At 32.3% G+C, this 18,447-nt stretch overlaps 2 protein-coding genes across 3 annotated transcripts in view; one reads left to right on the top strand and one right to left on the bottom strand.

Annotated features, from left to right (window-relative positions):
* Window positions 1–18,447, bottom strand: part of LOC143055597 (uncharacterized) — a 445,604-nt gene that overhangs the window by 148,373 nt on the left and 278,784 nt on the right. The window lies entirely within an intron of this gene.
* On the top strand, window positions 542–9,426 carry LOC143055594 (glutathione S-transferase 1-like). Of its 2 annotated transcripts, XM_076228755.1 has the most exons (6): window positions 542–626; window positions 2,068–2,232; window positions 5,224–5,319; window positions 6,804–6,919; window positions 8,085–8,189; window positions 8,940–9,426. In XM_076228755.1, the coding sequence occupies exons 2-6, from the start codon at window positions 2,097–2,099 to the stop codon at window positions 9,111–9,113; spliced, it is 627 nt and encodes a 208-aa protein (XP_076084870.1). In that variant the 5' UTR covers window positions 542–626; window positions 2,068–2,096; the 3' UTR covers window positions 9,114–9,426. The 2 variants fall into 2 exon arrangements, with proteins under 2 accessions (XP_076084870.1, XP_076084869.1); XM_076228754.1 differs by lacking the exon at window positions 542–626 and having other exon boundaries at window positions 2,000–2,232.

Below are 18,447 nucleotides of genomic sequence, written 5' to 3'. Positions count from 1 at the left end.
AATTAGCATGTTATGAATTAGACCGTTAGTATTATTTCCTCACAATGTTCAAGCAGTGAATTTTTTTAGCTGACTATAATAATACGGTATGGTTTTCCCTTCTTCTCATTCTTGAAGACCTATGGTTACCCCTAATTACTTCTACATTTAGACTCTGACGGATAGTTGTCTCATTGGCAATCATACCTCACCTTCTTGGTTTTATATATATCTCACGAATTGTTTTGTGTATTTGTAATCTTATTTGTATTTTTTTTTCTTTTGTCAAGTTTGCTGTCACTTTTTTAAAATTGTTTAATCTAACGGTTTATCGTTCTTTTATTAAATTTTTTTCTCAAAGAAAGAGTCAGTATTTTTTAATTTTGTGTATTGCTTTTACATTATATATAGGGATTTCCCGTGTGCTATTTTAATGTTTAGAGTTCTAATAAAGAATAAAACCAGTTTGTTCGCAATTCGAAATTTTTGGGTTAGTATTGTTTAATGCACGGATATTTCTTTGGCGGTATTACGTGTAGGCCAGGTATTATGTAGACATGTGCTATATAAGACCAATATCTGTGGAGTAAGAATCGAGGAGATCACAGCAACGTGTAAGCACCACATATTAATCATTTATTACCTGGGTTAAAAGGGGGCTGGTCAATATGTAAGGGGTCAAGTTTTTTTCTGTTGGTGGAAAAGGGGGTTTCATTTTTTTTTTTTTTTTTTTTTATATATATAAATTGAAATTGGCGGAATTAGTTCTATCTCTAATGAAACATTTGTTTACTGTTGAATCTTCAAGTATTCTACATACGTGTATCATGTGTGTCAAAGGTAATGTTTGGCATGTCTTAATATAAGAGGGAGGGGGTCATAATTTTTAGAAATGTTTTAAGGGGGGATTAAGAAAAAAATATATGTTTTATTTCAAAATGATCAGCGATAACCCAACCCACCCCACCCCCTCCCCCTTTTTTCCATCCACCATTTACCAGGTGAAACAATGATAAGTCCCTTATGTCTATCTATTATTCATAGTTGTCTGTACAGCTATCGATCCAGGATTTCGTAAATGCGGGATGCTGTGGCTAGTAACTTCGATATTTTTTTGGTAGGGGTGTGCCATTTTTGCCTTAAAAAAGGTACCCATTTTAATATAACATTCACTGAAATTCAGTACCTATAGTTATATAAATATTTAAGAAAGAATGACCTATACTTATATACAATATTTGAATTATGACCCATTGCTTATATAAGCACTAACTCAGCATCACTCATAATTCATAAATATACCAGCTACCCTTAAGTTTTTATATATGAATTGACATCGTGTGGTGCACATATATTTTATCGTTATATATTGACCATTACTAGTGTAAGATTCTCAATATGTAGATCATACCCCAAATCAATATACAGTTATCAAACGTAAATGCATTTTAATATAGGATGTCATTAAAAAGGAGGGTCATTTTTATATAAAATCTCGCAAAATTATGACCCATATTTTTGGCACATCCCCGTATACCCAATAATAGGAAGTTACCCCCCCCACCCCCCGTGGTATAAGCAAACCAATCCTAATGTATGACTTGCTTTTTATTTAGCTATGTATGTATTTTAAAAGTGTTTTAAATCAGGACAAATCAATGTGGGAAAATGTAAGGCTAAAAACTGTAACACAATAGAAGATCATAGAACAGTCTATTACTTATAACTGGAATGCTCTAAACTTTGACCTTAAAAATAATCCATTAAACACATCGATATCAAATGACAATTAAGAATAAAATATCATCATCAGCCATAATTCAGAACATAACTACAATCTTTATTTAGGTTTGAGTTTATATTTAAAATTTAAATACCTTTGGTAGTCTATAAAGGGGATATATATATTCATAATTTTAATAGAAATATCGATACAGTATTACTAGCTTTCATCAATACACGTCTCAGGTGAATATCTAGTAAAAGTCACAATATAGGTCATGGTTCAACGTCAGTATTTAGAACATCGTTTTTCATTTGTGTATAAATAGCTTCGACAATATATTGACGTTATTCATTTTTTATTAGCTTTGAGAAGATAGCACCATACATTCAAAATGCCTGCTAAGTACAAACTGTCTTACTTTGCTGGTAGAGGAAGAGGCGAAGTTCTTCGTCTTTTGTTTGCCGGAGCTGGCCAAGAGTTCGAAGATGAAAGACTGACGGGCGATTCATGGGCAGCTTTAAAACCAAGTAAGCTTTTATATCTTTCATAGTGTGTGTGTATATTTAATATATAACTGCATTTTGTAGCCTATACTTAATTTTCGTTCCTTTTTTTCTTAATTACTTCCAACATCCACCCCACCCCCCCTTTCGGTTCCGTCTCTGGGAAGAAGTGCTAGAAGGGACAAGGGAGTACCAGCCCTTTTAAAGGAGGTTCTAACCATATATGTCCCAATTAAGAAACATACATCGTCAACTTCTGGACCCTCCTTTCGATTCGCCACTGAGGGGAAGGGGACAGGCAGAAGTTATTTTGCGGCAGAATATTTTTTTAATTTTCATCTGTTACTGCTTTTACGCATACATATTTTGTTCATCGACCTAGTCTCGCTAAGGCCTTTAAAAACATGTGTTTCCGCCATCCCTACCTACCCTAATTGTTAGCGCCTATCCGAACACTTCTGAAGCCATTTTGCAACAAGCACTGTTAAAGTCAGACTGATTCTCTAGTAGTTACCAGCTAAAAAATGTTTGTAAAATGAAATCATATTGCCTACCTACTTACCCACCGTTCGCGAAAATACATGTATCATTTATGTTTTGCCCTATCATGTATTTCTTTGTTTGTATACATGTTTTTCTTGAATTTTGAATTTTCATCAACTCAACTAGACCACGATATTAATTTTAAAAACCTCATCCCCCTACAAGCCAGCAAAATGTGGAAAAGATTGAAATACACGTACCTGTAAACTGAAACAAATGTAATGCAAAAATAAACTGTCTATGATTTTTTATTATGATTAAAGGCAAAATCAAAATGTTGTTCAAAAATTCAAGGTTTTTCAAACTGATACGTGTACGCATACAAAAATTCAAGGTTACAGAACGTCAATGAAATTTGAAAGCCTTTTTATCGATCACGTTTTACTGATCAGTTAAATTCCTTGCTTGTTAAGACGTAAAACAAACATTAAAATCATAGACCAAAAGTTTATCTATGGATCGCCATTGGTGTCGGTATACTAAATCAATGAAGATCGAAAATAAATTATTAAAAATAAGATATTTTCAAATTAATTCATACTGCAATGTATAAGATGCATAGATATGTCTTATTACCAATAAGGACCCTCAAGTAGCATATAAATACAAGTATAAGGAAAAAGTAAATTGTGTATATGTTCAAATGTAAATGTTAAAATATATCAAGTATACATGATATATGATTTCGAACAATTGATTTTAAAATGTTTGCTTCAGTTTGATAAAATGAAATGTCTAAAATCTGATAAATTAGGTCCCCACAATGGTAATAATTCTTTAAAAGGCAATAAAAAAAAGGCAATGTGAATGAATTGACCTTGACCTGAACTTGTCTGGTGCTCTATTCACTATAATTTAAAACAACGTATTAGTGGTTTATTTGGTCAAGGTTTTCTTTATCTTTGTATACAATGTACATTTACGTTGGATTATGAAGCACATATTTACACGGGAGATTAATTTCAGGTCTAATCATCTTTTTATTTATAACTTTAATTAAAGTCTGCACAATTTTAAATATTAAAGGTGATTTAATTGATTACTTGGAATTTTTTTTCTGGGGGGAGGGGATTTTTGTTAAGGTTTCCAATTTTGTATCCTCAATCGGATTTTAATTATAGACACAGGTGATCCATTATTGATTTTGTTTACGTCAATCGAAGAACATGGAGGTCAACATAAATTAGCGCATTAAAAATCTGTGTTCAGTACTATTAAATGAAGATGTCTCGATTAGAGGAAAGGGGGGGGGGATTTGTTCGTTCTCTGTTTTTGTTTGTTTTTTTAATTTTCAGTATTGAAGGAAATGCTAAATAAGAAACAGTTTGAAATAATACCAATTGCTTCCCCCAAAAAGTATCGTCACTGTTTCAGATCTTAAAAATTTGAGTACTTAGGTATTTGATTATTTTAAAAACGTGATAAGGAAGATATTCCTACCAAGTCATGGATACGACGAAATTCAATACTTAGCTTTGCACGTAATTCATTCAAATTAAACAAAATGTTATTCACATATATACATGCTATGTTCATTGTACACAAATGTATGTGATTAAGTGATTTTCCTATGTTCCCATTTTTCAACTTTAAATTTGAATTACAAATTGAAAAGGTGTTTTAGTTATAAACAGATAACAATGATCATCTACAATGCATGTATATGTGTAAACTAAAATAAAAAAAATACTGATCTTTAAGGAAAATTTATAGCGGAAAGTCCCTAATCAAATGACAATATCAAATGATAAAACAAATCAAACGAATGGACAACAACTGTTATATTCCTGACTTGGAACAGGCATTTTTAATGTAGAAAGTGGTGGATTGAACCTGGTTTAATAGCGCTAAACCTCTCACTTGTTTGGCAGTGGCATCAAATTCCAATTCACTTTTTGTGTTTACAAAGACATTAGTTTATGCGTCTGACGTAGCGGAAAAAATACCGGTGGGAATGAATCAGTTATACAATCATGTATAAAAAGGTCCAGAAATGACAAATGTAAAACGATCAAAAAGGTTTTATGTATTTATATATTAACAGCAAAAAACGATAATCACCGTTGTTACAGCCGATTGCATTAAGTGTGTAGGCAAAGCGTTATCTTTGCTTAGCTTGCTTGCTAGCTGAACCGTGAAGTCTGTATTAGGTTTCGAAAACTACCCGACATATTACTTCTCTACATGTATCTGTCTGTAGGACTATGCCATTTCGAAAGGAGGGTAGTATACATGTACCTTACCTAATAATGACTTCACGGTTCAGCTAGAAAGCAAGCTAAACAAAGATATTACCTGTGTCACCACACTCAATGAAATCGGCAGTAATGCTCCTGAATTGGAAGAGGCAAATACGGATGTGGCTTGGTAAAATAGGTGTGCTGGCATCAAATCCTTCCCCTATCCTAGGACAGTGTATATCTTTATATTAACTTAAGTACTAACTATTACTAACTTTATGATTTATTTCAGAAACACCATATGGTCAAATGCCTATATTAACGGTAGATAATAAAACCATGATCAATCAGACTGGTGCCATTGCACGGTTCATCGCCCGTGAATTTGGTAAGTTTAACCTGTTTATGTACTTTTGCAATACTTATTGTCAATAACTTATAAAATAATTCAACCTGCACCGAAAACCACTACCCCAAACCCCCGGATAACACAACTTGGTTATATGAATATGAATATAAGTATTGGGAAATTAGGTATGAAAATAAACATCTTATAAGTCCCTCATTATTTCCGTTCTTACTAGTAGGTATCATGATTATTTTTTTGAATTTTACAGCCGTTTACATTGAGTGTGTAGGTAAAAATAATATCTTCAGCTAGCAAGCTAGCTACACAAAAGATAATACCTTTACATCAGGACCTACACACTCCATGTAGTCAGCTGTAATTCTGCAATTCGTCAACTGTAACCTGTATATATTGAGTTACTTAGTTATTGTCTTCACTTGTTTTTGTTTTTGAAATATGTCACAAACTGTACAGTTTAGATGGCAATAACATATTGAATTAAATTGATTTGTGATAATTTCGCGGAAACATGACCAAAAAGTTTACATCCATAGCTTATGAATACGTTAGTCGAGTTAGACAAAAAGTTCTTATATATGATTGACCATCCATAATTACTTTAATGTCATTAGTTAGTTAGAATCTCTGTCATTATACTTCGATAAACCATGTAGTTTACGTAACATAAGATTGATCTGGAGTTCGACTGCAACCTTTGTAAGTAGTTAAATCTGACATATCTCTTCAACATACAAAACGTTTTCGAAGTTGTCAATTAATTCTGAGTCATACTGATAAAAAAGGCACTTTAAACCGATCAGCAGTAAAAAGGATTTGTTCTAGACAGTTATACACATGGAACGAGGGTAGACTATTTTTAAACATGATGTAAAAAAACGATAAGGACCAACAGACTAACCGTCTCAGTTCTCTTGTTTGGTGATACATTGTAGCTTCCTTGGCTCGCGTGTTGGAACACGGCTTGGGCAAACCAAAGACTTGAACATTGATATGTGATGCTTCTCCATCAAACACGTGACATTTAGGAGTAAGTTGAGAGACTAGTCTACTGGTTCGGAAGGCAGACCGATGTATGTTGGTATGGGACTATGTCCTTATGGGGACTGTTACCTTGTGGACCAGCACGTTAAAAGTACGACTCAACGTGTCGGTGTAGAACAAAGCAGGCCTTATATTCATATCCTCTTAGTATGTTCTCGTCCAGAATTCGCAATTAATTTGCCACTGGACGTTAAACAGCCATATATGATGGATTATTGGAAAATCTTTAACCTCTTTCTATTAGATCAATATTTTGTTAAAACGTGCAACTGAACAGGTTTAAAAAAAATATTGAAATGGGTATCAAGATTTTCTGAAAAATGGACAAATTATCTTCCAGCTTTGATTTTGAACTCCATTGGGCAAAAAGATCATATAAGGAATTGGTATACATTTTTCTTTAGCACTTTTGCTGTAGATGCTGTAGATATTTTAAATTTAATTAAATCAATTTTAAACAGGACTGTATGGTACCAATAACTTGGAAAGTTCTAAGTGTGACGTCATCTTTGAGACCTACAACGACGTGTTCACGGAAATGGTAAAAGTGTTTTTTGAAAAAGATGAAGCAAAAAAGGTTAGTTTTTATCTTAATAAAAATTATAATAATACTAATAATTCTAGTTCTATATTGTCACAAATGTTAACAAGATACTTGCAAAAATACATTCCAAAAGATTACATTAAAACAGTTACAGTCAACAATAAAGATAGACCTCCGGTCCATTTTGAAATTTAAAAAATTATTTAAGGGGGCTCGCGGGTCTAAATCAACTTTTTTTTCTAATATAGGATTTTGCTATTTTTTTTCTATGATTAAATATTGTCTTATGTCTCATAGAAATATAAAATAAAAATGTGGGGTCACCGTTCATTTAAGCTCACAATCTGCCTCCGAAAGAAGCATACATTTTTGTTAATGTCCTTTTTTTCTGTTGAACTAATAGGAGAAATATTGGTAATATCGAATTTCCTTAAGTTTTACTATTATTTAGTTTATGTACAGCTTGTTTGAAAACAATAATAAAAATATAGGTCACCGATGAGTTAAAAAAAAAAGAAATTTCAATTTAAACGTAAAATGGCCTTTTTGCACCAAAGGAAGATAATTGGAGCTTTTTCAATGATATAAACATTTTTTAAAGTAATCTGTAGCAAACCTAATCGATTTGTCTAGGTGATTTTTGTACCATATTATAAAGTAATAACTAAAAGTGTAATAAATGAAATTTGTATTGAAAAAACAAATTTTAATTTTTTGCTGATTTTTTTTTGTACCCGCGAGCCTCCTAAACGCCGTACCGGGACCTCGTGAAAGCGTATGGCTATTAGCTGATACCTGGAACTTAGTACCGGGAACCAGGGTGCAATAAAAATTACATAAAAAAATATAATCAAGGACTCACGAGTTGCTTGAAAAAGCTAAAGGAAGATATACAAGATATAGAAACTTTTACGTCTAACATAGCCATTAATTTGTTTGTAATTAAATCCCGTGACAAATATTTCATGTATGTCAGGAAGAGAAAAAAAAAGAATATTCATTTGCAATACGCTGAAAAACATGTTTAGACACGACAAATGAAATGGAACGCGTTAGAATTCCTTACACCGTTTATTCAATAGGGAATCATTGGCACTTATACCACATCTTCTCTTATATCTATTAGTTTATATCAATAAGAAGATGCAGAATCTTTGAATGATAACTAATTTTTGTTTTGATATTTTCTTTTTTTCAGGCTGAAAATAGTAAAAAATTAAATACAGAAGTTTTACCAAAATATTTCGCTTTTATGGCCAAGTTGTTGAAAGAAAATGGTGGAAAATGTTTAGTAGGATCTAAGGTAACATTTATCACTTTTTATGGGGAAATATCAAGAAATATATTACTGTTATATAAATGTTGATAATTATACAATTAAAGAATAGAGATGGGAAACAGGGTATGTGTCAAAAAGACCATACAAAAGAACAGAAAACACCACAAGGCCACCAATTAGTCTTCAACGCACCGAGGAAAATACCACACACAGCGGGTTTTAGATGGCCCCCTGAACAACGATCTATAATTGTTTAGCAAAATGAACGCCACATTAATTCAAAAACATACAAATGAACCAAATTAAAAATAAAAACACAAGACTATCAAAATCCAGAGATTCCCGCAAAAATGCGACTGGCTTAATGTTGAAAATGCCGGAAAAACAAACTCACTGGAACAAGCTTATACATTATACATCATTATAAAGGCAAATTGTACTTTTGTTTTTTAAGGTAACTTCGTATTTTATTTCCCTCTTTTATATACGACGGTCACTGGTGAGTCTTTAATAGTCAAAACGTGAGTCTGGAGTACACAATTTTAATTCTGGTGTCAATTTATTTATTTCACCCGTGTACGTTTACAAAGTATGGGGATATTCAATTATACAGATATAGATTACACTGCACATGTTGTGCTTTAATTGAGAAAAGCTGCGGACCCTTTGATCTATATATAGTGACACTTAGTATTTAAGGAAAGTTTTACAAAATTGATCATGGAAAATAGTCAAGGAAAAGGATGTAATTCTCTTTTTGTTTTATCTTTGTAGCTTTCACTTGCAGACGTTGCTTTCTTTGATATGGTTGATAAAATAACCGAGGGTAAAGGTATGGGTGCAGATTTATACAAAGACTTTGCCGAAATCAAAACGTTTTACGAAAACGTGCAGAAATTGCCGAACATGCAAAAATATTTAGAGAAGCGACAACCATCTGACATGTAAATGTAGCATTACTCATCATCTTCATTGTATATGTGCATATATGTATTTTGTATGTGTATTTAAACCTAAACATGGTTCAGGAACAACGGACTAATTTATGCGATCAAATTGAAACGGACCTTTACATTGTATTCACTAGATTAAGTACGTACTTTTTGTACTTATTTATTTAAAGAAATGGGTTACTCTTTACATTGTTTTACATTTATAGAACGTTCACTTTATTCTTTTTTATTTTATAGTTATTGAAATGTTTACTCTCTCTCTGTTTACAAATTGCAATTTATTGAATTAAAAAATTACTATGACAAAACTGTTTTATTGAATTGTTTTTATCAATTGAAGCACATTGTAGTGGGAGTTTTTGCACACAAAAATACACACACGTTCACACATATACATGTAGCTTGTCTGACATGTTTGTCTCCTAATGATAATATGACCTATAGATCAATTATGTTCACGAAAAATAAGATTCTCCTTTTCATCAAAATTAGATATCTTTAAACAAATACAGCGTAAAAAATATTCTTTGTATTACGCGGTTCAGCTGTAAAAGATGTCCACTGTATGCTCGCCACCATAGTCCAAAGGACATACATTTGTAGAAGTAATGAACAGATATAGGTCATCATAAAGCTTTTAACAATGAGCAAAACCCATATCGCATAGCAAGATATATTAAATGCCCCAAAATGGAAAAGTGACAAGAATTCAAATAAAAAAAACTAACCAACTGATTAATGAAAAATACAGTAAAAGAAATAAAATATATAAAAAAAGTGTTGTATGATTGCCAATGAGACAAATTGGTCCCATCTTTGTAGTTCTTGTTGTTTTAACACAATAAAGGAAATACAAAATTGAAATAAAAAGATTTAGTATGATTACCAATGAGACAACTTTCCACCAGAGTCCAAATACCAAAAAAAGTAAACAACTATATGTAGGTCACTACGACATTAAGCAATGATTGAAACCCATACAACATAACAAACTACCCAGTGTCCCGACATGGCAAAGTGAATGAAAACAATCCAAATGAGAGAAAAAAAAACTAACCGCCTTATGTTCTAAGAATAATTTCAAACAGGCACTATAACTTGTACACAAGAAATATGTAAAAGTCTCGCGTTTGCCATCTGTCAGTCTACCACTCGCACATGTTTTAACATGATGTGATACAACGTCGTCCTTGTTTAGGATCTGTAAGCGCACTGTATTTTAGTCTTGAGGGACAACCCAGATGTTTTTTTCCCATTTGTCAAACCTTTCTTATTGTGACAACGATGAATCTATAGATACAGCTCGAGATCTAGTTGTTACGTTAAATGATCTCAAGTCAAAACTTAAAATAGATCATTTTGACCTAAACAAATTAAGCGTAAAATTGGCTAAAATTGTCGCTCTATGGTCGGGTTGTTGTCTCTTTGGTACATTCCCCATTTCATTTCCATTCCAATTTTACAATTTAAAATTTCTCCCTTGTGAATCTACTTTTAAACAGTATGTTATTAGTATAAGAGCTTCACTCCAGACATAAATGTGATGTCTTCCCATATAGCAAAACTATCCTACATTCTCCTCTTCAGTTCAGTTCCATTCGATCTCGAAGGTCATGTCATATGAATTTTATGCAAGATTTAGTTTATATTTGCTTCTAACTAATCTATCATTTACAGATTTATGCCCATGTCAGGCAAATCAGAAATTAAGCAGTCCATAATCTTTTTTAACAATAAATATAACATCTACTCAATTTTGATATCGTGGGGAATTCGAATATGATAAAAATCTATCCAGTGGGAAAAGAAATTTTTGCTTTGACCTTTGACCCTGATTTAAAAATACGTGACCACGACAGACAACGACGACAACGGTATTTCGATGAGGTTTGTTCTCCTCTTTCCAATGAAAATTAAAATATAGCGCTCTGTTATTCCGTTAAGGCAAATCGATTAACACGTACACGATGTATACGATGCCAAGCCCGTCTATAACCATGGACATTGCGGTTTCAGTACAAATATTAGAACAACTATTAAATCATTAAAAAACTTTACTCATCAGATCGGCACGTAGCACACAAAAAATGTAATAAAAAGACTCAATATAAAAATGACCATGTTGACTTTTTATTGGCACATATTTCTGCTAGTAAATTTCTAATGTTTTGATTTGTTTTGGCTTGTTTTTTTTTTGTTTTTTTTTCGGGGGGTGGGGTGGGGGGTTGGGGGGGGGGGTATAAAGTCATACAACAGTTACCTTCGACACGATGCTATGCACATTAAATGATGCGTCGTCGGTAGTAAAACGACCTTTTTTATTAAGAGCGAATAAAATGTTTATTACATCATAAACACGATAAAAGTTGATTGTTTTTAGATGGATGCATTTAATAAGATAGAGAAAACTATGTGTTAATTTTTGGCTAGACATGTAAATGACATATGAAGTAGCAGAAATAACGAAATATAACTGTGTGTTGTCAGAGGTGTATTCTTCGGATGTTTTAAAACTAGATTGAAAAATTTAGGAGATAGCGTATTAAGTTAAAAGCCCTTTATTACAATGCAACTAAATATTACTGACACCAATCTGAAAATATGATAAGTGACAAGGGAGTAATCTTTTCCCAAATACCCGGCCGTTTTTTTTTTTTTTTTTTTTTTTTTTTTTAATTTTATCCCACTTCCAACTTCGTTTTCCAATGTCCCACTTTTTACAAACCACATCCCACGTTACAACCTTCTGTCCATATATCCCGAATCCCAACTTTTTACTTATTTTCATCCACCGTTCCAACTTCCTACCATAATACCCCACATCCCAATAAACTCGTCATAGATAACAGGATTTAAATTTTGTATTTGCGCCAGACGCGCGTTTTGTCTACAAAAGATTCTTCACAGACGCTCAAAAGCGTGTCTTAACTCTAGATCTCATTAGTACATATTACAAAATCTAGGCTTGTCGAATAATTTGACCTTCAAAAAATCCCGATTTGCGTACTTTTGATACCTTGTAAGATTGAAAATGATATGACGTAACATTAAGATCTTCTGTCAAAAAATTTAAAAAGATTGATCAATGGGGAAAAAAGGGTGAAACGTATCACTCAGTTTCGAAATCCCGGCTTTCCATTCACCTTTTTTTTCTATCCCCTTTTTACTGCCTTTATCCACCATCCAAAAACCGTTCAATGTTCCTCATCAATTTGAACGAACATAACTTGAAAGGTACGATCGTCATTCTCCTTATTTTCAGCTTGATCAAAATAAACGAATTTGTCTGTTTTTAAACTTTTTATAGTAGTTTCATTAATATTCAAGTCTAAACTTAGTCTTGTAAAGCGCTTATAGTCTTGGTAAGGCAGCAACCATTTGATTTTCTGGGGGGGGGGGGGGGGCTACGGTTTTTTTTTCTGGACAATTTTTTTTTTTTGGCCTGCGGCGAAAAACAATCTATTTTTTTCGCGACAAGTCGAAAACAATTTTTTTCTTTCAATTTTAGCATTACATATAGTCGCAGCTGAGGGTGAAACAAACAATTTTTTTTCTCAGAATCAAAAAAAAATTATAAAACTGGAAACAAACTTTTTTTTCCAAAAAAAACCATAGCCCCCACCCCCAGAAAATCAAATGGTTGGTGCCTAAGATACCATTATATATTGTGAGATAAAGTCACCAAGATGATAAAAATCAAATAACAATTTGTGTGAATGACATCATAATTCTTATATGATTTGCATATACATGTATATTAGGGAAAGTTGATACGATTGACCGAGAGGATTATTGTCTCTTTCACACATTCCCCGTTTCCATTCTGAATTTATTAAGATGATTTAATTTAACGATACCTCGCTAGAATTAAATGAAAATTTGTAAGACTCAGTTGCGGATCCGTTTATTTTCAAAAGTTGGTTTCAAACCAAGGAGAAAGAGGCGGGGTGTCTAACTGCACAGTCAAAGCATGATTGATCATCCGAAATTAAGGAAAATCCACCCGAACGCGCTAGTTTTACGGACGCCATCACGAAGTGGATAACGTTAATGCAATATTTTTGTCAAAGATGACGGCAGCTTGCAGTAAGAATTATTATCAATTCCTTTATTGTGATGAACATTTCATGTATTAAACCTATTAAATGAAAACATTGAACTAATCAGTGGAAGTTTTATATCTGCAATAAATGCAAATGCATATCAACAAAACTTGAGCATGGCAAAACCAATAAACAAGAATAATTTTGCATTTCTATTATATTTTATAGAGTGGGATTTCATTTAAATATTACATGCAAACAATTTTGGTGCCGGTAGTCTTTTCAATTTTTATTGTGGTACTAGTATGTGTTAGAAGTATATTCATCAATAAAATGATGATAGTGTTTATTCGACATGCACATTTCCTCGTTTGAATAACATTTTTTTTTTCATTTCAAAGAAAAGAAGCATCTTCTTTATATTCATGTTATGTAATGACTCATACAACGCGGTTCATTCTTTATTTTAATATTGTTCTTATCTGTTTTCGTAATCCAGCTTTACAATTAAATGTCAAGTTGATAATGGAAAGCAATTCATATATACCGACTGATTTTTTTATTACGTTCGTGCCGTATCTGTGTGCTAAAAAGCAAACGCCAGAAATTAGTTAAATAGTTGATGTTCATCTATAAAAAAATGTTGCAAATGTATATAAAAAAAAGTACTGCTATTGTGAGTTCTCTTTTAAAATTTGCTGAAATTGTATTTATATAACCGATATTGAAGTTAAAATCATCCCTTCGTAAATTTTACGGACGCCATCACGAGTTGGTTGACCGTTATGGAATAACCGTTTCACAAATGATATCGGATTTGTTCCTTACGTCGTAACTACAATCCCCTTCCCTTTCATGAATGTGACCTACCGAATTAGACTATTTACCGGATTTGTAATCACATAAGCAACACGACGGGTGCCACATGTGGAGCAGGATCTGCTTACCCTTCCGGAGCACCTGAGATCACCCCTAGTTTTTGGTGGGGTTCGTGTTGTTTATTCTTTAGTTTTCTATGTTGTGTCATGTGTACTATTGTTTTTCTGTTTGTCTTTTTTATTTTTAGCCATGGCGTTGTCAGTTTGTTTTAGATTTATGAGTTTGACTGTCCCTTTGGTATCTTTCGTCCCTCTTTTAGATAAATATACAACATTGATCAGGAAAAATAAAAAGAGAATAAACAAACAAAGCGAGGTAATGACAAATTCACAACTAAAATCAGACGATGTGGTATGAGAGCAAATAAGACAATTTTCCATCCAAGTCACACAATTAGTAAAACGCAAACAATCCAGGTCAAAGAAAGGCATTTAAAACGGAGCCTTGGCCCACATTGAACAAAACGCTTAAAATAGTTCAAAAAGGTCTAGTGTAAATCAATTCAAACTGGAAAACCAACGATCTAATCTTTTCAAAAAACAAAACAATCTTTATATCATCCCTGCTGGTTCCGAGTTGTCTTCATCATGTAATGAAATAAAGTTTGTTTTGTTTTCGCTGATTTATGTTCGCTGTATAGTCTATCTTATTTCAATATGATTGATTTGAAATTTTTGTTTCATGCCAAAGGGAAACAGTTCATCAACGATAGTTGGCTTATGATTGTGTATGCCAGACACTCGTTTGGACTGGAATAAAAGTTAAATCACAAAAATACTGAACTTAGAGGAAAATCAATTCGGAAAGTCCCTAATCACAAGTGAAAATCAAATAACAAAACGCATCAAAAACGAATGGACAAGAACTGACCTTTCAGTGATGATCGAATAAAGCAAAGTTAAAAAGACAAATTAAAAACGAAGTTGAATAGCATTAAGGGTCGGAAGTTCTAAACAAATTTATGGGACGCATATGAGTATTGTGTACGTATAGTTACATGCTGTTTATTTGGGTTTCCCCCTGATGTAAAGTTGTTTCTAGCATATTTAAATTTTCATACTTAGTTGATTAAAACATATTTTAATTAAATGCTGTCTATGCTTACCGTTTGAATGGTTTTACACTAGTAATTTTGGGGCCCTTTATAACTTGTTGTTCGGTGTGTGCCAAGGCTCCGTGTTGAAGGCCGTACATTGACCTATAATGGTTTACTTTTTTAAAATTGTTATTTGGATGGAGAGTTGTCTCATTGGCACTCACACCACATCTTCCTATATCTATTTAGGATATTCAAAATTAAATTGACAGTAATGGTAAATCAGAAGATCAAAGGAGTACAGTCTAGTCACAAGAAAACTAATAAAGTGCATTCTGAAGAAGTGCATTTGGCTGATCAACATTGTAATTTTAGAATGAAGCAAAACAAATCAAATTGCTTAAGTTCACCCATAACTTTAAATTTAATCAGATAAAATTCTGGATTGGTCATGAATAGCAGTAACGACTTCCCGTATAATACACGAGAGAGACAAATGTTCTGTACCGAACGGATCTAAGGGAGCTACCATTTGATTTTTAGGGGGGGGGGGCTAGGATGAAATTTGAAAAAAATAGGCAGAACAGGAGTTTTGAGTTAAAAAAAGGCAGGATGAGACACTTTGCAAAAAAAAAAAGGCAGGATGACAATTTAGGTAAAAAAAAGGTCAGGATAAACCAATAAAAAAAAGACAGGACCGAATAGAGTGAAAAATAAAAAGGCAGGACAGAGATTACAACAAATTTTCCATCCTAGCCCCCCCCCCCTTCCATTTAAATCAAATGGTAGCTCCCTAAATATATATATAATCATTATAAATAGTCAAAATTAATAGTTCTTACTAATCATCAAAGAACAAATTGCGAATGTTACCATTATGAAGACATTATTAAGATAATAACCACTGAACTTCAATAATATCTGATGCTTTTTCTAAACAGATCAGAAAGAATTTTTTTTACTAAATTGCAATTTTTTACTGTTATGTTGAAACGTTTTTAAAGCATGTATAGCACATCCGAACATAAGATGGCTTAAGTAGATAATAAGAAAATTTGGTTTTATTCTACTTTTATAATATAGAATATTCTCGCAGATAAAGTTAGTATCAAAAACTAAAATGCATTTAATATTCTTTATGTATTGGTCATTAAAAATAGTAACGACTTCCCGTCTAGTAAATGAGAAATACAAATGTTCTGTATCGAACAGATCTTATCATATCAGTGTATATATATCATGTATATAATCATTATAAATAGTCAAAATCAATAGTTCTTATATAATCATCAAAACACAAAATGCTTAAGTTACCGTTATGAGGACATTATCAAGATGATGACCACTCTACTTCAATAATGTCTGATACTTTTTCTAATCAGATTTAAATGTAATGTCTACAAAATCGCAGTTATTTTCTATCATGTTATAACTTTAATTATAGCAATATTAATTAGGCACAATGACGTTGATATCATCATACATAGGTTTGTACCGTATGGCATTACAAAATGTGGCGTAGTAAGCTTTAAAAGCATTTTAAGGCACTGACAGTGTATATAAAGAGGATTGGAGACAAATGGACAGTACAGTATTGTTCATGCAAATTACAGTTAAAATAAACCGTTAGCATAATGCTAAAAAAGTAAAATCACAAAAATACTTTACATCGAGGAAAGTTCAAAACGGAAAGTCCCTAATCAAATGGCAAACTCAAATGTTAAACCACATAAAACGAACAGACAACCACTGTCATATTCCTGACTTGATACAGGCATTTATTTTATATAGAAAATTGTGGATTGAACCTGGTTTTATAGAGATAAATCTCGCACTTGTATGACAGTCGCATCAAATTCAATTATATTTACAACGTTGCTTGAACAAAACAGACATAATAGGTAAAATTGTCAAATAGCTGTACAGCAGTCATCACCGTATCACAATTTCCATCACAACAAAAACAAACAAATATTAAACAAAGAAGCACAAAAAAGCATACATCAAAACATATATAAAACACTGCTAGTTCAAGATTCCTGAACAAAAGCAGTCGACAATCCAGTGACAGGTGATGACATAACAATGGCAATGTGAATTACTAGTATGAGCCTTAAGGATGTAGTTAGGTGAAATTAATTAATCAAGAATCTAAAATTGACACTATAAGCTGGAAGAGCATTGGTAAAGAAATAAAATAAGCTAAAAATATTGATAGGTCATGGAGCTCCTTTTCGAGATACTAGATATTTAAAATATGGCGGGAAAAGGCTGACTCGGACTTTTACCTTATATTTGCATTGGTATTTTTTTTGTCTAAAATCAAAAGAAAGAAAATCAACAATCTGCTATAATTTTGGTAAATGACCTTTTATGAGCTATTAAATTTCATGTGAAAAAATGAATGGATGTTATGGGGCAAATTATTTTTTATATTGTATTGTATGGAAAAACACCAAGGAGTCCGAACATTTTACATAAATACTAAAACCTGACCTTTGTACATCCATAAGAACTTATTTAAAAATTACTCATTTTAATTGATAATAAGTTGATTTCAAATGAATAGCAAATAAATAAAACTTTCCCAAAACATGTTTACATCACTTATATCGTATTATAGTTATTGATAGCTAGTGCCTTATATTGTAATCACCAGTACTCACTAATGCAATATTTTTTCTATTCAACATGTAAATAAAGAAGTGAACAAAACAATTCAAATGTCTTTACAGCAGATTCCATTGAGTTTGTAGCAAAAGGTAATATCTTTGGTTAGCTTGTATGTTAGCTGAACCGTGACGTCCTTATTAAGTCAAGTATACTACCCTCCTTTCGAAATAGCATAGTCCAACAGACAGATAGATTGGTTTTCTGTCAAACTAGTCTATTCTTAAAGTAGGGTAGTTTACCTAACACAACAATGACTTCAAGGTTCAGCTAACATGAAAGCTAACCAAAGATAATACCTTTGGCTACACACTCAATGAAATCCGCTGTAAAGCTAAACATAAGGTTGAATTTGATTAGATACAATGCTGCATTAGTCATTAAGAATAGTAAAGACTTTCTGTTAAGTACACGAGAAAGAAGTGAATTAACTCCATGTTTTTAATTTTAAACAAAAATGAAGTAATGGCTATTGGCATAAAGTTTAATTTAGCATGCAAGGAATACTCAGACTTCCCGTAATTAAATACCACGTGCTGCGCACAATAGCTTATCTATTATGTAATAATCGTAGACTCTAATGAAATAACGGTTCAACACATTTACATTGTTAAAGTGCAAATTTCTAATATGCCGACATTGAATAACCAGATAATATGTTAGTTACATAATAACAATATTGTGAGCTGAAGCAATAGAAA

This window comes from Mytilus galloprovincialis, chromosome 12 (genome assembly GCF_965363235.1).
Source record: "Mytilus galloprovincialis chromosome 12, xbMytGall1.hap1.1, whole genome shotgun sequence".
Lineage (NCBI taxonomy): Eukaryota > Metazoa > Mollusca > Bivalvia > Mytilida > Mytilidae > Mytilus > Mytilus galloprovincialis.
Note: the sequence above shows the minus strand (reverse complement) of the source record. Positions and strands in the feature narration are given on the sequence as shown.